General features: G+C 44.3%; 1 protein-coding gene across 2 annotated transcripts in view; it reads right to left on the bottom strand.

Moving 5' to 3' along the window:
* dctn4 (dynactin 4) overlaps positions 1-21,889 on the bottom strand; it is a 52,322-nt gene that overhangs the window by 20,283 nt on the left and 10,150 nt on the right. For both annotated transcript variants that reach the window (XM_068044063.1, XM_068044064.1), the window contains exons 5-9: positions 21,478-21,585; positions 11,316-11,389; positions 10,602-10,714; positions 8,566-8,675; positions 4,948-5,021 (exon numbers count right to left, since the gene is read on the bottom strand). In XM_068044063.1, coding sequence (XP_067900164.1) covers positions 4,948-5,021; positions 8,566-8,675; positions 10,602-10,714; positions 11,316-11,389; positions 21,478-21,585 — 479 coding nt within the window. The remainder of the gene's footprint in view (positions 1-4,947; positions 5,022-8,565; positions 8,676-10,601; positions 10,715-11,315; positions 11,390-21,477; positions 21,586-21,889) is intronic.

Genomic DNA, 21,889 nt, shown 5'->3' on the forward strand with positions numbered 1-21,889 from the left:
ATGTGCAGTTTTGCTCTCCATATTTAAGGAAGGATATACTTGCATTGGAGGCGGTAGAGCGAAAGTTGAATCAATTGGTCCCTGGGATGAAGGGGTTGCCCTATGACGAGAGGTTGAGTAAACTGGGTCTAAACTCTCTGGAGTTTAGAAGAATGAGAGGCGATTTCATTGTAACATACAAGATTCTGAAGGGACTTAACAGGGTAGACACAGAAGTTGTTTCCCCTGACTGGGGAATCTAGAACACAGGGCAGAGTCTCAGGATAAGGAGCCAATCATTTAGGACCGAAATGAGAAATCTCCTCAAAGGGTTGTGAATCTTTGGAATTCTCTACCCCAGAGGGTTATGGATGCTCCATCATTGAATATATTTAAGGCTGAGACACATACTTTTGGTCTCTCAGGGAATCAAGGGATATGGGGAAGGGACGGCAAAGTGGAGTTGAGGCAGATCAACCATGATCGTACTGAATGGTGGAGCAGGTTAGACAGGACCAGTAGCCAACCATATGGCCTATTTCTTATGTTCTTAAGCCAAGGCTCCCATCTACCCTCTAGGGTAAAAAATCCCATGGACACTGTATGAACAGTCAGTTCTCTTGATGTCTGAGCCAATATTCCTCCCAACAGAACTGAAGAGATTAACTGGGCAGTTATCTGATTGCTATTTGTGGGACCTTGTTCCACACAAATAGTAATGTGGGCCAATGGTGGCTGCCAATGATTGTGACGCCCTTTGGGACACCTTGAGAAGATGAATATAAATACAAAGCTGTTTACTAAGCTTACACATGAATCCTAAATTCACCCATCCTGTTACTAAATCACTAACCAAGAGAAATAATCTTTCACTGTTTACCCTTTCAAGACTATGACTAGAATTCCTCCATTAACCCTCTTTACAGACCCAGTTTTTACAGGTCAGTCTCTCCTATGCTCTCCTTCCTGGCATCACTGAAGTTACAATGTCCCTGCTCCCATATCCTTTCTGTAATGGGATGTTCAAAACTGTACACACTGTCCACAAGTACTCCAACAGTGGTCTATCCAATGTCATGTACTCAGGGTTAATGAACCCATCACAGATCCACAAGATATTGGGATCTCAGTTAATGGTGCAACACTGGGAACTGACAGCACCGTACACCCACTAGAACACTAGGCTGAGGCCTCCTGGTCCTGCAAAGATGCTTATTCTGGAGTTATGCCCTTTAGCAGCAGTGGAATTCAAAATTGCTGCTACAATACAGTATCGACACGTTCAGTGGGACTGAAAGGGAACAAGAGACAAGTAACAACCTAAGATACCGAAATCAAAATCCAGCTACATTTCTGAATTGTCTGGAAACGCCACTGCTGTGCCGAGAAGTTTGATGTGATTGTAAGCACTCATGGTAATAAAAACTGCAGGCAAACAGATTTAACACTAGCACATGCTGCCCTGACTGACTCCAGGTCACTAAACCCAGGGCTCAATGGAAGCCTGCAACATTTTTGGCTTTTGAATGGATTCAAGCTCCGTAAAACAGCAAAAGCAGTCAAATGATCTGGAGGAACTGAACAGCATGGAGACTAAGAGCTGAAGTCACTAATTTCTGGTGAACTTCCAGTGCACTAGAATAGCATGCGATGCAAAACTAAGGGTTATAATCGCAGAGCTGGATCCTGATCTCCAGCTCAGAGTAGAATGAGATTCCCTGTAGCACACAGACCTGTTCAACTTGAGTCTTGCACTGCAAAGAGCCTAACTTTGGGTACAGCGGGGAACCTAGTTTTACGAAGTGGTCAGATGGTTCTCCCACTCCTAATGCAATCTCCTGGGCACTTTATGAACTGTCTTAAATGTCTTGAGAAATTGTAACTGTACAAATGGGATATCACAGAGCTGCTGCTATGGTGTAAAAAAATGTTATGTTCTTTTAAAAAAAAAGGTGCAAAAAGCCTTTCCAAGTGCTGAGGTCCCACACTTCCTTACACTATCCAGATGGCCCTGGGCTGTCCAAATGACAGGAAGAAAGTGTGAAAGAGAGACCAACAGGTTTCCTGCAGGCTTGCGGTTTATAGCATACCAAATTAGTTTTTAATCAAACCCGACAGAGCTACGAGCGAGCCATCAATTTTTTTTAAATGGATCTTTAAGAAGCAATTGCCATCTGCAGCAACTTTCAGATGTGTTTTTCAAGTCTCCAAAGATTTAAACACTTGGCCTTGCTGATCTATGCTGTAGCAGATCCTGGGCTTGGTTCAGACACCAGATTGGCAGTCTCTCTTACAAACAGTACATTTGCAAATTTTATGTGATGGGAGTCACACAATCACTGACCCAACCACCCCCGCTCATTCAGCACTTGCAAGAAAACCACTTCATTGTTTTGTCAACTGAAGGTGGCATCGAGTAAACCTCCATCATAAGAAGCTTCTCTGCCCTGGGAGTGTGGACAAGCTACCCTAAAGCTACAATACCACTGAAATCTCAAGTATGCCCATTAGCTTTGAGTGTTTCAGAGAAAAACATTCCTTGTTGCCTTTGTTTTGTTTCACACCAAGAGGGGAAGGTGTTACACCGTATCCACAATGTATCTCACTGCACTATATACAGCTCTGGCCCAACAATGCGTCTCAGCCCCAGACTGTGTTTACACAAATGTCAAATTTTAATAATTATTTTCAACACTGCTTTACTAAAATATATTTTTTGATCAGGTTTGTAAGTCTTTTTCTCATATAGGGTGGCATCAATCTGCTCCCCTCCCCCTCTCAGGTTTTTCTTGTTACTTTGAAAAGCTCAATGGCCTATTTTAAAAACTGGCATAGTTAACCAGAGCTAAAAACTACTGACCCAGAATAGAACATTCACTGCTCTCACCCAGAGTCCCCACCCACCTATCATGAAGCTCTTACCGTAGAGTCCCTTTGCTCCCATCACCTGGCCCTTGAGATTCCCACTTTCAAATTCCTCCATGGCCTCACACATATATCCCCCACAAACCTCTTCTGCTCCTCCCAGCACCAGCTCACACCTCGTTCCTTGCTCTGCCATCACTGGCCACACTTTTAGCTACTTTGCCCCACCTTGGGGAACTCTCCCTGAGGCCCTGCAGAGTGCTCCTTCCGGATGCCAAACCCATGATAAAAATAAGGTGCACATTGCCATGATATTGATTATGCTAAATACAGCAAGATATTTTCAGGCAGCCTGTGACCAAAAAAAAATTACATTCTTTTCAAATGTGTGAGGGGTGGCAATGAAACAATCAAAGTTAAATTATGCAATGAGAGGTGACTCAGTGCATTTACAATTCCTTCCTAATAGCGCTCTCCCTAATAGAACTATGATTCCAATTTGGGCCCTTAATACAGTGTTACCATTTAAGTAGAAAACTCTACACAGTTTTCTTTTCATAAAAATGTTCTAGGAACATTAGATATCAATCCATAATCGCCCTTATCAACTGAGTGGCTTGCTAGGCCATTTCAGATGGCATATTGCTGTGGGTCTGGAGTAACATGTAGGCCAGACCAGGCAAGGACAGCAGATTTCCTTCCCTAAAGGAAATTAGTGAACCAGGTGGGTTTTTACGACAGTCGATGTTAGTTACTGGTGCCAGGAAACTAAGCTGCCGTGGTGGGATTTGACCCCGTGACCCCAGGGAAATAGCCTGGGACTCTGGATTATTGTTTGGCGACATTACCACTATGCCACCACCTCCCCCGGGAACTTTTTAAAATTATGTAAAGTATAGGACAGAAGAGATAGGAACTCTAAATTCAAACTATTCCCTCAATCTATGCTTGTTCTCACCTACCCTACGTTACAACACTTCAAAAGTACTTCATTGGCTGTAAAGCTCTTTGATACATCCTAAGATTGAGAGGTGCTATAGAAATGCAAGTTGTTTTTTTAAACTCAGCACTGAACTAGAGAATATTCAGAACATGGCAAAAACTACAACCAACAACAGCCAAAACAAACCATTAAACCATTTATCTCAATGTCCTATGGACAATGTGTTTACTATGGTGGTTAAATATTTATATGCTGGTTGCATTTTACAAGGAGGTAGTTGCACGTAAAGATCTCTGGAATATTTCTGTTGGGTGCAACAACTCACTAAATAGATATGGCCATTTTTCTTTTCATAAAAATTTTCGAGGAACATTAAATGCCCATCCATAATCACCCTTATCAACTGAGTGGCTTGCTAGGCCATTTCAGAGGGCATATTGCTGTGGGTCTGGAGTCACATGTAGGCCAGACCAGGCAAGGACAACAGATTTCCTTCCCTAAAGGAAATTAGCGAACCAGGTGGGTTTTTACGAGAGTCGATGTTAGTTACTGGTGCCAGGAAACTAAGACATGCTTTCAAATCCAGATTTCTATTAACTAATTGAATTATCAGCTGCCGTGGTGGGATTTGACCCCGTGACCCCAAGGAAATAGCCTGGGACTCTGGATTATTGTTTGGCGACATTACCGCTATGCCACCACCTCCCCCGGGAGCTTTTTTAAATTATGTAAAGTATCGGACAGAAGAGATAGAAACTCTTGTTTCCAGTGAATGAAGGGGTTCTAGCACATAGATGTAAGATTGAAAGAAAGACTTAGGACAGAGAGCAGGAAAAACTTTTTACATTCGGTTGGGAGGCTGCAGAATGCACCAGTGATTGAATCAGAAACTATGTCAACATTTAACAATAGGTTAGATGGGGGACCGAAAGAACGGAGCAGGGAGGGAAGGAATGTTGGAACATTACAGGCACACGGGATTAAGACTACTGCTCATGTGGAGGATAAACAGCACAGATGATTTCTGTGCTGAAATTTCTATGTAACTTATATAACACATGCAACCAAGGGTTTTTAATTCCAATCTTTAAGACCAAACCTCTACTTCCCCACAATGAACAGCACAGCATGAAATCGAAAGCTTGAAAAGCCATACTCACACAGCAACCAGCTGGATCTTGAACTTGATGGAGGTCGGGTTAAACTCGGGCTTGCTCAAGTTGTGTTCACATTTCTGCAGTGTCAGGGTGAAAGGGGGGGAGGGGGGTGTGGGAGGCAAAAATATAAAAATCAAGCCAATGCTTTGCAAACAAAGTCTCCAAGACCAAGAGTCACCCTGTTTTCTATCTTGTATCTCTGGCTGGATATCCCTCGCATACAATTAGCAATAATGTGATTAATTTTAAATCGCGATTGTTGAGGTGTTTTTGGAAACTGATGAGCATCTCCTCACCTCCACCTCAGGAGGAGCTGTGTCAAAGACGTATGGACTTGCATTCCTACAACAGGAAATACTGGATTGCTATGTCAAAGAGAGTTAACCCTTTGTGAGCTTAACGGCCTTCAGGACATCTGCAAAATCCGCCTTCTGGAAATTTCAGAAATTAGGCGGAAGAAGAATTTCCCAGAAACAAGCAAGTCACTTTGCACATTCCTATGGGGTTTATTTAGCAGCTGTTGCCATTAAGTTAGCTTTACTCACTGAGCACCACAACTTTTATTAAGAACTACAATTATTTTCCTTTAAAGATTGTGCAAAGTTCAGGGAGCAAGCATCAGAATGATCCTTTTAGCAACCCTCAAACTTACTCGTAACTTAGCAAATATGTCTCTTTAATAATGTGTGCTGTTTTCAAACTCAACCTCAAGTAATTTAACACTTCATTAAAAATTGTATTTTGTATTTGACTTTCCTCCAAACTGAAAGACTGAACATGTTGGGTGTCATTTCTCTAGAAAAATAGCTTTTGGGTGCCTGATGGAGGTCTTTAAAATTATGAAAGAGTTTCACAGGGTAGATACAGAGATGTTGTTTCCAATTCTGGGGGAATCCAAAACTAGGGGCCATAAATATAATGAAAGCAAAATACTGTGGATGCTGGAAATCTGAAATAAAAACAAGAAACGCTGGAAATACTCAGCAGGTCTGGCAGCATCTGTGGAGAGAGAAGCAGAGTTAACGTTTCAGGTCAGTGACCCTTCTTCATAAATATAAGATAGTCACTAATAAATCCAATAGAGAATTACAAAGAAACTTCTTTACACAGAGTGGTGAGAATATGTGGAAAAACTAAATAAGTACGTGAGGGGAAAAAGGAATAGGAGGCTCTGCTGATGGAATTAGATGAAGTAAAAGAGTGGGTGGAGGCTCATATGGAACAGAAATACCAGCATAGACTATTGGGCTGAATGGTCTGTTTCTATGATCTACATTCGACATAATACCAGCCAATGTCCTGCTCCAGGATCACTCTCAGAAATGGACAAGAAGTAATGGATGGAGGTTTGGGCCTGCAATTCCTTGCAGCAACCTCCCAATTTCAGTCACATCACTTGGCAGTTGCCGACTGGAGGTCGGGAACTCCCCACAAGAAAATCTACACAGCTAACACACAGTTCCTTCTGACAGGAGCCTTCAACCTGTCCTAGGGATTCTGCGATTAGCTCACCTAACATTTCCCAATCATCTTATACTGGACACCAACAAACAGGAGAGGGGCAGCACTGAATTTCAGCTCAGTCAATAACCCACAGCTACTTTCATGATTCTGCAGTTGTCCTGGTTGGGGGGGGGCTTTTTTTAAATTAATTACTGGGATGTGGGTGTCACTGGCCAGGCCAGCATTTATTGCCCATCCCTAACTGCCCTTGAGAAGGTGGTGGTGAGTTGCCTTCTTGAACCGCTGCTGTCCATGTGGTGTCGGTACACCCACAGTGCTGTTAGGAAGGGAATTCCAGGATATTGATCCAGCGACAGTGAAGCAACAGTGATATAGTTCCAAGTCAGGATGGTGTGTTACTTGGAGGGGAACTTGCAGGTGGTGGTGTTCCCATGCAACTGCTGCCCTTGTCCTTCTAGGTTGTAGAGGTCACGGGCTTGGAAGGTATTGTCAAAGGAGCCTTGGTGCGTTGTTGCAGTGCATCTTATAGATGATACACACTGCTGCCACTGTGCGTCAGTGGTGGAGGGAGCGAATGTTTGTAGATGGGATGCCAATCAAGCAGGCTGCTTTATCCTGGATGGTGTCGAGCTTCTTGAGTGTTGTTGGAGCTGCACCCATCCAGGCAAGTGGAGAGTATTCCATCACACTCCTGACCTGTTCCTAATAGATGGTGGACGAGTGACTCTTTCACTAGGCATTAGGAGGAAAGAAACTGAGTCACCATCTGTACTCCACAGGTAAGGGTCTACCCTTGATGGCTTGAACAAGAAAGGACTCAGATGGCATGGAGTCCCAAGCAGGACTAACCACAGCGTGTAATGTTGTAACGCCACCATTCTTACCACACCTCCACCAGCTCCCCACCCTCCCAAACCCATCTTAGCCCTCAATCACAAGATTCTGTTTTAGCCATTTTGTCAACTCTGTTGGCAAGTAGTGATGGAGCACAAATTCAATCTTTCCAAGCAACTGCTGCAGGCCTTTTGCAGCCCTCATCCCCCAATAACCCCTCTCTCATCACACAACATTAAAATAAGTATCCAAAATTCTCACAGTTGGTGCACAGGGAACGAGAAGGTGCCGCTGGTAAATGGCATACCCTCTCCTTAGTCCCCAGTTTCAATCGTTGGATTAAAGTCCCCATTTCCTTCCCCAGGCTCAGCTTAAGTGGTCCTACACGCGAAGAGTCAGGACAAATGGAACCCAGTACCAGAAAATAGACTGCAGCTCAACAACCTTGTTCAGGGAGACTATCAGCTTCAGCATTCTACTGTCTTAAATTCCTCACTCCATCATTCATACCACTTCAGTTCTAGGAATGCCCAATGTGTAGTTGTTCTTGTCTTCTCCCAACATTTAAACCTCCTCTGCACTCATCTTTGTTTCTTTAACTTGCCCCTCTTGCCCTCCACCTTCATCCCTTTTGACATTTAATCACTCCGACCCTCCACCCTACCACAGACCTTCTCCTTTACACATAATTCATAGCACAGAAACTTTACATAGAATTAATAGCACAGAAACTAAGTGTTTGGCCCAACTGGTTCATATTGGCCTTTATATTCTACATGAGCCTCCTGCCACCCCTATTCCATTACCCTTACCCTTTGTTCTTTTCCTGCCTGCCCCTCTTTCCCTGGCTCTGCACTTGCTTAAGAGCAGTTCATATTTTAACACATTCCAGTTTTGATGACAGGTCATTGAGTTGAACCGTTAACTCTTGTTTTTTCTCTCCACAAATGCTACCTGAACTGAGTATTTCCAGCATTTGTTGTTTTTATTTCAGTGTTAAACACCAGTGCTGGGAGTGTTTGAGATGGTTTCCCCTGCCCAGAGAGTCTAGAACAGACTATGAGTCTTCAGATAATGAGTTGGCCACGAGTTGTGAATCTCCGGAATTCTCTACCACATAGGGCTGCGGATGCTCAGTTGTTGAGTATAATCAAGACTGAGATTGATAGATTTTTGGACACTAAACAAGCTCAAAAGGCCGTATGGCCTAATACTGCTCCTACTGTGTTACGTTCCTCAAAATGGTCATATCCAACCGGTCCTGCCCCTTAATAAACAACACGCTCACCCACTCCACAGTCCCCCTCCCCTCCCCCCACCTACCCGACAGCGCAGTGAGCGCTTTATCAGGAGATGCTTGTGCTTTGGAAACAACTGGGAAGCACAGATTGGCTGAAAGTCAGGCTGCAACAGTCGTTGGTGAAGGGTGGTCACTACAGGGATTAAAACAAAGAAACGGATTATTCAACCAGCCCCGCTCATTCGCTCATCATTTAATAGGAACTTGGTCTGAACCCATTCATTGGTCTGAAATTTGTCTGCAGACAACTCTACAATTTAACCTACCAATTTATCACTAAGAATTCACATATTATCCACAAAACCAGTCAGCCCAGCTGGTAAAGAAGCTCGTGCACAGTGCCACAGAGCCTAGGAGTCGGCAGGGTGTGCCGAATTAGCTGATCTCCGTTGGGATACTGGTACAGTTGCTGGGACTGGGCTCAGTAACACTGGAGTACGGCTGTGGAATCGACCAGTGTTCCGCTCTCAATGACTAAACTTGCTGGAAAAGTGCAAGTATGCACACATTGGGAAAGGGCAGGATCAGATCCTATGGTGTGCCCACTCTGGGCGAGGGCAGGATCAGACCCTGCAGTGAGCCCACACTGGGCGAGGGCAGGATCAGACCCTGCAGTGAGCCCACATTGGGAGGGAGCAGAATCAGACCTTGCAGTGCATCCAGACTAGGCAAGAGTAGGTAATACCCTGTGACCAAATATCATGCTTCACTCACTGTCCAGTTCAGGCTCATGCTGGGTAGCAGCTGCTCTGATGAGGGTGTGATAAAGCAACTGGAGCCCACAGAACTGCTCCTCCCCAAGGGTGAAGAAAGGCAAGAGGAAAAAGGGCCAGAATAGTCACCTGAAGCTCTCTGACCTATGGCTCTTCCACAATATAGCATCACTGATACCTGTCAGCATGCCTGCAGTGCTCAGTGGGAATAGCTCAAGCGAGCATCACTCCGGGAAAAAAAAACTTACTCTATAGATCCACTCATGCTACAACATTTACCCACACTACGGCCTGCTCCAGCTGGGTAATACTTCAGCTTACACCAGATAAAACAGGCAAACTACTTTTTGAAAATATAGCTTTCTTCTCACATCAAACATCAGCATAGCTGCATGCAGCATGCTGGCAGAGTTAGATTATGGGTTGAAGCCCGACTTGAGCTCATAATCCAAGGTTGACACTACAGTGCAGTACAGTGTGAGAGTACTACATTGTCAGCTGCTGGCCTTAGGATAAACCCCATCTAACTATTCTGGTACTTTCCAGATGGAGGTTAAAGATCACACAGCATTAATCAGACAGCAGAGCTCTCCCTTAACCAGCAGCACTGAAAAAAGCTCAACTAACTGGTCATTTGCTCACTGCCCATTGCTGTGCATACACTGGTTGCTGCATTCACCTACAAGAAAAGCGACTGCAGACTAAAGCAACAGGAAGGGCTCTGGGTTTTCCTGGGACACAGTACATACAACTAGGAGTTACTTCCTTCCTCAAGGCACGGATCTTGCTAGTAGTTGGCTGCATAGCTGTCGCAGCCCAACAATATTCCACCCAATTAACCATTCCAGTCTGCAGGCTGAAAGACCAAAGGTATCAAAAACGGCTCAATCTATTCTTCCCTGATGTCCAATACTCTAGCAGCAATTGTGGGATGACTGATAATTTTTTCTCCCCCCCACCCCTTCCCATTCATTTCACTAGCCTCAGAATAACAAGAGTTGCAAAGCTTCCGCCCACATGCGAGGGATGATCAGCCAACTCAGCACACACGCTGGGGACTGAACCAGGGCCTGTCTAGACTGATTGGTTCAGTTTCACATCTGGCAATACACTTACGCAGCAGGACTGTGAGGGATTCAATGTCTATGTGGGAACATCATTAGATTTTGGCCAGATATTTGTACCACAAACATGTCTGCAAGGATGCTCTCTGTTAAATCCACATTATTCCATCAGAAGGAATAATAATGTTCCTGCATTAAAGTTAGTTATACAATCAGTCAGATTGTAACTGAATTGCATGTTCAGTATGTAGTGCATCTGTCACACGTTGGATTGGCTATTACCCTCTGGCAGGTTGAGTGCTCTAGTGTAATAATCCTCTGGAAGTGGCTCCACTTCCTCCAATGCCTGGGCAGGCTCGATCTTTATCTCTTTGTGGTCCTCTGCTTCTTTCAGCCTAGAAGACAGAATGATGACACACGAGCAAGAAATCCAGTTAGCTACGGCAGCCAAATTTAATTCCCTCCGATGACAAAGGCTCTGTGCTCAGCAAAGGGACACAATGAGCCGAAAAGTCTCCTGTAAAGATCTAGGGTTATTATTTTCACTGGCATCGTACTTGCCCCGAGTGACTATTTATTATGTAAGAGAATCAGCAAGATATTTGACCATGGGGACATCACATCCACTGGAGATGTCCTCAAATAATGCCCATACACATGCACTGTACAGCAGAGAAACATTTTTAAGCTCCTCTCCTTCTTTCCTGGCTTAGATTCCTTGCCTAGGGACCAACTGCAGCCTCCTGTTACTTTCCCAGCTGCGAAGAATTCAGTCAATGAGAGCTTGGAATTGAACCTGGGATCTAACTCGCTCTGCAGAATCAAACAACTCACCACCAGTGCAATGGCCTCTTGGCCCGAAGAGTCAGCCACTCCTTCAGCAAGAATGAAGCCTACTGAAACATCTGGAGCCGAGCGCGCCTCTCTCTACCCACCACCCCAACCCCCACCCCTTCCACATTTCTCAGCAGCTACACCACGTGCAGTGATACTTACGCCGACCCAGAAAAGGCAATGATAGGGGCTCCAGATCGCTGCCGCTGCAGTCTTGTGCCTAGGCCGTATTTGTCCTAAAATAAAACACATCGCGGTCATTCAGGGCATCTCTTTGAGATGACGTTACTTTAAGGTTATGACATGAAGCTGTAGAATAGTTAATGGCCAACTTGATGAATAAAATTTATTCAGAGTGTCAGAATAAAGCATTAGAGGTATAAGAAATGTTCATACCATGTCCACTCAAACAGAGCAGAACAACCAGCAATACAAGCAAAATACTGCGGATGCTGGAAATCTGAAACAAAAACAAGAAATGCTGGAATCACTCAGCAGGTCTAGCAGCATCGTTCCGAAGAAGGGTCACTGACTCGAAACGTTAACTCTGCTTCTCTTTCCACAGATGCTGCCAGACCTGCTGAGTGATTCCAGCATTTCTTGTTTTTGAACCAGCAATACAAGGACTGATTCTGCCTTTTATCCCAGAAGTATTTGAGCTGTTTGAACACTTGGGCACAAACAGTATTTCCGACAATATCAAGGGGTATTGCCCTCACGCACAATTTCAATTTGAAAGGACTAAAATCTAAAATTATAAATCTCCACAGCGAGTTTCTTGTGCTCATTTACTTACTACACAGTGAGCAAATTAGGGTCAGTACGATTTTTCTGTAGCCTATTGATTGCCAAAACAATAAGAGAAGACAGACGCTCAGAGACTTCCTTATGATATACATACATATTTGTTATATGTAACCATGGATTAATGCATGTATTGATTATACACATTGATTATAAACACACATGCATATGACAGATGGCACACATGCACATTATGTACACACATGATCACGTTATCGACACACAAACATACATAGAACAGATGCTACAATTGATAAAATTGAAGTATATCTCAATGTTACAAACCAATAAAAATGAAGACAATTCCAAATGCAGAATTATATACAAAAAACTAACACTCTTCTAAAAATATGAATTATAAAAGATTACAAAATCACCTGCCCTGTACGGCACTGCTACTTTACACAGAAGTCAAATTTCTAAAGACTGATCGAGCTTTAAATCTGTCTGACTTTCTTCCCAAGTTTAAACCAAAACAGGACCCCCGCCCGAGCCTCCTGAACCACTGTTGGCCCTAGTAAAGTGTTGGACAGCACCAAAATGGATTCAAGATGTATGATACAGCAACAGTGGGCAACTGAACATAGTAACTAACTCACCACCACATGTATAGTGTGCGTCTGCACACCCCGAGCAGCAGCAGTATTGAGACAAAAAAAGTAATTCAGCAGTTAAGACAGTGCAATTAACACATACAAGCTAAACAAGAAAGTTTGATCAGGCTGCACTGATGATGGTCCTTCACCTTTTGGTTATCTATAGGTTAAAGGGGAGGGGGGTGTTCCATTCATTTAAATACTCCATGATTTTACACTGATAAACAGTACATGACAACATTGATTGATTGTAAATAAATCTCTAAAGGTCCTTGCTCTAATGATACCACTCTGAGCAAGTAGGTTTATCCTGAGCCAGCGATAAGTCATTCCTTCAGACTAGTCAAGTGCCAGTCCAGAGCAGCCTGACCCCAAGGTAAATGCATTAGTGGTCTTAAGACCACACATAAATGACCCCTTCTTTCCAGAATACCAACCCTTCACTGTCTTGGGAGAACTAATTTGCAGGGTTATGGGGGGAAAGCTAGGGCATCAGACTAATTAGATAAATCTGTCAAAGAGCTGGAGCATGCACAACAGGCCAAATGTCCTCCTTCGGTGCTTTAAGATTCTATGATTCAATCAACTTTCCATTAGAACATGTACCCAATTCTTTAAAGGAGTCCAGTGCCCTGAAGGCGGCAATCCTGGCCCCACACTCCAGCTGCTGCTCACCATCCGAGTAAAGCAATGTTTCCTGAAATTGGTGCTGAATTTGCGTTATAAGGACCTGACCCTGGGCCCTCTTGTCCTCCTGCCCTGTTGTGGATGAAAGTACCATTGCAGGTCTACTTTCCCAATCTTGCTGAACTTCAAGAAGATTTCCTCTGAAACGTTACTTTGAATACAAACAGCCCATAGTTCAAGTTGGATATCATGGAATCATACAGGAGAACCCACTGTGCCTGTGCCAACTCTCTAAAAGAGCTATCAAATTAGTTCCACTCCCACCTGTTCTTTTCCCATAACCCTGCAAATTTTTCCTTTTCAAGTATTTATCCAATTCCTTTTTGAAAGTTACTATTGAATCTGCTTGCACCACCCTTTCAGGCTGCACATTCCAGATCATAACTAGAGTAAAACAAAATCTCACCTCCACCTGGCTTTTTTGATATAGCTAAAGTTTAGCAAGTTTTCCAAAAGGTTTCAAAGACTTTTCATACCAACCTTATTTTTAATTAAAAGGCTACAGAGAAAGTAGATGCTTCTTTCAATGAGCCAGTAAAGGCACGATGGTTCGAATGGGCTCCTTTTGTGATGTATTTTAGTTTCGTTTTAGTTTAGAGATACAGCACTGAAACAGGCCCTTCGGCCCACTGAGTCTGTGCCAACCATCAACCACCCATTTATACTAATCCTACACTAATTCCATATTCCTACCAAATCCCCACCTGTCCCTATATTTCCCTACCAGCTACCTATACTAGGGGCAATTGCTAATGGCCAATTTACCTATCAACCTGCAAGTCTTTGGCATGTGGGAGGAAACCGGAGCACCCGGAGGAAACCCACGCAAACACAGGGAGAACTTGCAAACTCCACACAGGCAGTACCCAGAATTGAACCCGGGTCGCTGGAGCTGTGAGGCTGCGGTGCTAACCACTGCACCGCCCTGTATGATTCCAGTTTCCCATAAACGCAAGATGTGCTCTACATCACTTTCCTTCCTTTTACAATTTTTTAAATTGACTAACAGCCTTACATAATGGTTGAGCAACAATCGTTTCGGATAAGAAACAAACTGCATGGAATCATTTTCCACCCAATTTCATGACAGCACAAAGCATGTGCATTCTGAGAAGAGCCAGTTCCCACAATGGAAGGAGGAGGAGGAGGAGGAATAGGGCTGGTGGAAGGTATCTCCAGTTAAAAGGGCCGGCATCAGAACGATGGGTCACGCGCCCTCCCTCTAAGCTGTAAGGATCGATTCTGTGAACACTACATGGATGGTAGTACAATGGTTGATATGGGGCCCCTCGAACAAGAATCACGAGCAAGGGAAGGATTCAGACACTGGTGAAAGAACTATTTCCAAATTAGAGCTACCTAGTGTCAGTATCAAGTTCTCACTCCACAGTGGTTAGGAACATAAGCATTTCAGGCCCTCAAGCCTGTTCGCCATTCAATCAGGTTATGCATTTAACTAATACTGAGGGAGTGATACACTGTCAGGTTTTTTTTTTATTCATTCATGGGATGTGGGCATCGTTGGCCAGGCCAGCATTTATTGCCCATCCGTAATTGCCCTTGAGAAGGTGGTGGTGAGCTGCCTTCTTGAACCGCTGCAGTCCATGTTGGATAGGTACACCCACAGTGCTATTGACTTCGTAGCGGTTAGATGCAACTGAGTGGCTTGCTAGGCCATTTCAGAGGGCATGTAAGAGTCAACGACATTGCTGTGGGTCTGGAATCACATGTCGGCCAGACCAGGTAAGGACAGCAGATTTCCTTCCCTAAAGGACATCAGTGAACCAGATGGGTTTTTACAACAATTGACAATGGTTTCATGGCCATCATTAGACTAGCTTTTTAATTCCAGATTTATTAATTGAATTCAAATTCCATCTTCTGCTGTGGTGTCAGCCACGTTTTGGATAAGATGTAAAACCTGTCTGCCCTATTAGGTGGACATAAAAGAGCAGGGAGTTCTCCCTGCTGTCCTGTCCAATATTTATCTCTCCACAAACATCACTAAGACAGCTGATCAGTTCACTGCTGTCTGTGGGAGCTTGCTGTGCGTGAATTAGCTGCTGCATTTCCTACATTACAAAGTCACAGCACTTCAAAAGCACTTCTTTGGTTGTAAAGTGCTTTGGGACATCCTGAGGTTGTGAAAGGTGCTATAGATATTCATCTCTTTCTTTATGGCCAATGTCTATCTTAACTTCGGGACCTGTGGGAAGAACACGGAGCAGGGAGCCGATAAATACAGCCCAAGGATCGCGGCCTAGAGCACTTACCTTCCGGACAAGGAGTCCAGGCGCGCCGAAGTTTGAAAACTAAGTGAACAGTGACATGAAAGCTACAAGGTGATTGGTTGGTGAGTAACTGCTGTGAGAGAGTATCAGTAAATAGCTGGGTTAGTACACTACAGTTAGGGTGTGTGTGTAAATAGCTGGATTATAGCGTCTCAACAACAGGCAGACTAAAAGAAAAAGTACAAAATTAAGTATTAATAAGGAACAGGTGAATAACTGCAGAATTTTTTTTGAGTAAAGTTTATTTTAACTAGTTAACTGTTGAATTTTAGTAGGATTTATCAGTACTAGTAAAGTTTTATTAATAATTCTGAGGTGTTGTAAGTATTGGTAATTTTTTTTTTACAGTAGCAAAGGGTCAACTAATAAATAAAGGAATGGCAGGGATGCCAAATCCTCAAGAGTGTACCTCCTGTGCCATGTGGGAGCTCCAGGATACTTCCCGTAACCTGGCGAACCATTTGTGCAGGAAGTGTTGTCAATTGCGGCAGCTTGAGCTCCGGGTTTTGGAACTTGAACGGCAGCTGGCGACACTGCAGTGCATTCGTGAGGATGAGAGCTATGTGGAAAGCACATTTATAGATGTGGTCACCCCACAGGCTAAGAGTGTGCAGGGAAAAGGGGAATGGGTGACTACCAGGCAGTCAAAAAGAATCAGGCAGGTAGTGCAGGACACTCCTGAGTGCATCTCACTCTCCAACAGGTATTCAGTTCTGAATACTGAGGAAAGTTTTGCTTCACCTGGAGAGTGCAGCCAGAGCCAAGTCTATGGCACCATGGGTGGCTCAGCTGCAGAGGGGGTTACAGGGAAGGCTGAAAAAGCCATAGTGATAGGTGATTCAATAGTCAGGGGAACAGACAGGCGTTTCTGTGGCCGCAGACACGAATCCAGGATGGTGTGTGGCCTCCGTGTGCCAGGGTCAACGATGTCACTGAGCGGCTACAGAGCATCCTGAAGGGGGATGGTGAACAGCCAGCAGTCATGGTTCACATCGGAACCAACAACATAGGTAGAAAGAGAAATGTGGTCCTGCAGTCAGAGTTTAGGGAGCTAGGTAAGAAATTAGCAAACAGGAGCTCAAAAGTAGTAATCTCCGATTACTCCCAGTGCCACGTGCAACTGGGTATAGAAATAGAAGGATATGACAGGTGAATGCGTGGCTGGAAAGATGGTGCAGGAGGGAGGGCTTTTGATTCCTGGGACATTGGGACCGGCTCTGGGGGAGATGAGACCTGTACAGGCCGGACGGGTTGCACCTGAACAGAGCCGGGACTGAGTTCCTTGCAGGACTTTTTGCTAATGCTGCTGGGGAAGGTTTAAACTAGTTTGACAGGGGGATGGGGACCTGAGGGTAGACTCAGTTGGGACAAAATCAGAAATGAAAATAGAAGGCAGAAAATTAATGCACAAGTTGAAGACAGAGGAAACAAAGGTTAGAAATTTTTTTTAAAGTTTGACAGTGCTCAAGGGTATCGATTTCAATGCAAGGCGTATAGCAAATAAAGCAGATGAGCTGAGGGCACAGCTAGACACGTGGCAGTATATCATAGCTATTACAGAAACATGGCTTATGGAGGTACAGAAATGGCAGCTCAACATTCCTGGTTACAGGGTTTTCAGACACAATAGAGAGGGGGATAAGAAAGGAAGGTGAGTGGCAATTTTGGTCAAGGAAACTATTACAGCTGTGAGGAGGGATGATATGTTGGAAGGTTCATCAAATGAGGCCATATGGATTGAGCTAAGGAACAAAAAAGGGGTAATCACACTGCTGGGAGTATGCTATAGACCCCTAAACAGTCAGAGGGAGATAGAAGAGCAGATATGTAGGCAAATCTCTGAGAAGTGCAAGAACAATAGGGCAGTCATTGTAGGGGATTTCACTACCCCAATACTAACTGGGATAGTTTTAGTGTGAAAGAAATCAAGGGAGCAGAATTCTTGAGGTGCATTCAGGAGATTTTTTTCTGCCCAGTATGTAACAAGTCCAACAAAAGAGGGTGCAGTTTTAGACTTCGTTTTAGGAAATGAAGATGGGCAGGTGGAAGGAGTGGAGATCATTTTGGTGGTAGTGATCATAATGCAGGCAGTTTCAACATAATTATGGAAAAGGACAGAGATAGAACAGGAGTAAGAGTTCTCAATTGGGGCAAGGCCAATTTTACTAAACTGAGGAGTAATTTAGCGAGAGTGGGCTGGTAACAGCTACTTGAAGGTAAATCAGCGTCAGAACAGTGTGAGGCATTCAAAGGGGAGATTCAAGGGGTCCAGGGTAAATATGTTCCCACAAAGAAAAAGGGTGAGATGGCCAAATCTAGAGCCCATGGATATCAAGGAGCCTACAGAGTAAGATAAGGCAGAAAAGGAAAGCTTATGCCCGACACCGAGAACTCACTACTACAGAAAGCCGAGAGGAGTACAGAAAGCAGGGAGATGAAATTGAAAAGGAAATTAGGAAAGCAAAGAGAGGGCATGAAAGAATATGGTCAAGAAAAATCAAATTGAACCCAAAGATGATTTATCAATACATTAAGAGTAAGCAGATAACCAAGAAGAGAGTAGGGCCCATAAAAGACCAAAAGATAACCTATGTGTAGGGTGGAAGATGTTGGTATGGTTCTTAATGAATACTTTGCGTCTGTCTTTACAAAAGAGGGGGACAACGCAGATATTGTGAAGAATTGGATGTGATAAACATAGGGAGAGGGGAAGTAGTAATGGGATTAGTATCCTTGATTAGCATCCTTGATAAAGTTGATAAATCACCAGGGCCGGATGAAATGTACCCGAGGCTGTTAAAAGAAGCAAGAGAGGAAATAGCAGAAGGTCTGACCAACAGATGTGGCGCCGCAGGATTGGAGAACTGCTAACATTGTACCTCTGTTTAAAAAGGGAGCGAAGGATAGACTGAATAATTACAGGCCAGTCAGTCTAACCTCAGCAGTGAGCAAATTATTCTGAGAGACAGGATAAACTGTAACTTAGAAAGGCACAGGTTAATCAAGGATAGTCAGCATGGATTTGTTCAGGAAAGATCTTGTTTGGCGAACTTGATCGAATTGTTTGAAGTAACAAGGAAGATAGATGAGGGTAGTGCTGTTGATGTGGTCTACATGGATTTTAGCAAGGCTCTTGACAAGGTCCCACCTGGCAGACTGGTTAAAAAAATATGTACAAATGTACAAAATTTTGAGGGGCCAGGATAGAGTGGAGGTGAAGGGTCTATTCACCTTAGCAGAGAGATCAGTGACAAGGGGGCATAGATTTAAAGTGATTAGTAGAAAAATTAGAGGGGAGATGAGGAAAAACTTTTTCAAATGCGAGGTGATGCATTTTGGAAGATCCAATTCAAGAGCTAACTATACAGTAAAAGGAAAAGTCCTGGGGAAAATTCATGTACAGAGAGATTTGGGTGTTCAGGTCCATTGTTCCCTGAAGGTGGCAACGCAGGTAAATAGAGTGGTCAAGAAGGCATACGGCATGTTTTCCTTCATCGGACGGGGTATTGAGTACAAGGGTTGGCAGGTCATGTTACAGTTGTATAAGACTTTGGTTCGGCCACATTTGGAATACTGCGTTCAGTTCTGGTCGCCACATTACCAAAAGGATGTAGCTGCTTTGGAGAGGGTGCAGAGGAGGTTCACCAGGATGTTGCCTGGTATGGAGGGCGCTAGCTATGAAGAGAGGTTGAGTAGATTAGGATTATTTTCATTAGAAAGACGGAGGTTGAGGGGGGACCTGATTGAGGTGTACAAAATCATGAGAGGTATAGACAGGGTGGACAGCAAGAAGCTTTTTCCCAGAGTGGGGGATTCAATTACTAGGGGTCACGAGTTCAAAGTGAGAGGGGAAAAGTTTAGGGGGGATATGCGTGGAAAGTTCTTTACGCAGAGGGTGGTGGGTGCCTGGAACGCGTTGCCAGCGGAGGTGGTAGACGCGGGCACGATAGCGTCTTTTAAGATGTATCTAGACAGATACATGAATGGGCAGGAAGCAAAGAGATACAGACCCTTAGAAAATAGGCGACATGTTTAGATAGAGGATCTGGATCAGCGCAGGCTTGGAGGGCCGAAGGGCCTGTTCCTGTGCTGTAATTTTCTTTGTTCTTTGTTCACCCAGAGGGTGGTGGGGGTCTGGAACTCACTGCCTGAAAGGGTAGTTGAGGCCGAAACCCTCAACTCATTCAAAAGCAGTCTGGATATGCTACTCAAGTACCGCAATCTGCAGGGCTACAGACCAAATGCTAGAAGCTAGGATTAGAATAGGTGGATCGTTTTTGGCCGGCACAGATACAATGGGTCAAGTGGCCTCTTTCTGTGCCTTACACTTTCTATGATTCTAATTCTATGTCTCCACATTGTTTCTGAAACCATTGATACGATTAAAAGAAAATCTACCAATCTCACTATTTCCACAGCACTTGTACAAAAATAATCTCAAAGTGCTTCACATTGGGAAGGGAATCCTGGCAGATTTCATGCAAAAGCAGAACTGAAAAGGCGGGTGGAGGTCTGGAGGCTTTTCAATAAGCCGGAGAGCAGGGAGTGAGGTAGATGAAAAGGAAAGAATCAAGACTGAAGGGAGGCCCACTGAAGGGGGAGCTAGGAGCAAGGAACAGGGAACAAGGAGTAATCAACAAATATCGCCAGCAGATAGCAAGGTTCCTGTCAGGCAAGCACAAGTAACAGGGGTAGACCATTCAACCCATTGAGCCTGTTCTGTCATTCAATTAGATCATGACTCATCGATACAAAAACTTTAGATAGCGCCTTTAACACAATAAAATGTCCCAAGGCGCTTCACAGGAACATTATAAAACAAAATGTGACACCAAGCCACGGAAGGAGATATTAGGACAGGTGACCAAGAACTTGGTCAAAAAGGTAGGTTTTAAGGGGCAGTTCAAAAGAAGAAAGTGAGGTGGACAGGCTTAGAGGTTTAGGAAGAGAATTCCAGAACTTGGGGCCCAGGCAGCTGAAGGCTACCAATGGTGGAGCAATTAAATTTGGGGATGCTCAGGAGGCCAGAATTAGAGGAGCGCAGATATCTCGGGGAGGCTGAAGGAGAGTATAGATATAGGGAGGGGCGAGTCCATGGGGGGGATTTGAAAACAAGGGTGAGAATTTTAAAATAAAGGCATTGCTTGACCGGGATCCAACGTAGGTCAGTGAGCACAGGGGAACAGAACTTGGTGCGAGTCACAACGCAGGCAGCAGAGTTCTGGGTGATCTCAAGTTTCTGCGGGTAGAATGTGGAAGGCCGGCCAACAGGCACCTTACAATAATCCAGTCTAGAGGTAACAAAGGCATGGATGATGGTACGGAGGTATTGCTATGGAGGGAGAGATAAGAGATCATAATGATGGAGTGGACATGTGGTTGGAAGCTCATCTCGGGGTCAAATGTGTCACCAAGGTTGCCAACAGTCTGGTTCAGCCTGAGACTGTTATACCTCAATTCCATTTACTCTCCTAGAAAACCTGCATACCTTGATAACCTAACCTAACAAAAATGTATCCATCTCAGTCTTGAAAATTTCAAGACTTCTGGGGAAAAGTGTGTTCCAGATTTCTGCCACACTGTGCATGAGAGAGATTCCAGATTTCACTGGACAGCCAGTCCAGCAGAGGGCTGATGGAAGAGCGGGGCCTTGTGCAGTTGAGGGCACAGACCACAGTGCTTTGAAGAAGTTATAATTTGTGGAGGGCAGAGAGAGCCAAACCTCGAGGCCATGGAGAGCTGCAGGAAAGTGACAGAGGGCAGTCCGTCAGCTGAGGAGTTGCGGGAAGGAAGCTCAGGTCAGAGTTACGCGCTACGTCAAGGTCCCGCACCTCCTGACATAGACAGCGTGGTTAATTGAGTCAAGGCCAAAGGTCATAGGCGCAAATGCTACCCTTTCCTGTCTCCTTTATAGAAACATGCAGAATTCCTTAACGGAGAACTCACAGAAAACGCGAGCGGCATGTAGTTTCTGCGTCTAACCAGCTTCTTGCGATCACGTTCAATCTTCTCTTTCTGTGCCAGTTGGTGGTAATACTCCAGCAATTTATTGATCTGTTGAGGAAGGAGGTGGAGAAAGATGCAGCTTAGAACTTCCATTTACAGTCCATATTGTTGAGTCGCAGGCATTTTAACTCCCTTTAACTCCAACTCAATTCCCCTGTCTGAACTGGCAATGTTGAAATAAGTAAAAAATTTCAGACAGCTCATTGCTGAACGAATAATGAACACAGGCCCAATACAAACATTGCCCAGTCTGCTCTCAGCTGCAAAACATTAGATGAGAATTGTGCAATTAAATACAGTGAAACCTATATAAATGGCCGCCTGTAGAGACACCCAAAGCAGGTACGGTAGC

The sequence above is a fragment of the Heterodontus francisci genome, chromosome 12, assembly GCF_036365525.1.
Source record: "Heterodontus francisci isolate sHetFra1 chromosome 12, sHetFra1.hap1, whole genome shotgun sequence".
NCBI classification, from domain to species: domain Eukaryota; kingdom Metazoa; phylum Chordata; class Chondrichthyes; order Heterodontiformes; family Heterodontidae; genus Heterodontus; species Heterodontus francisci.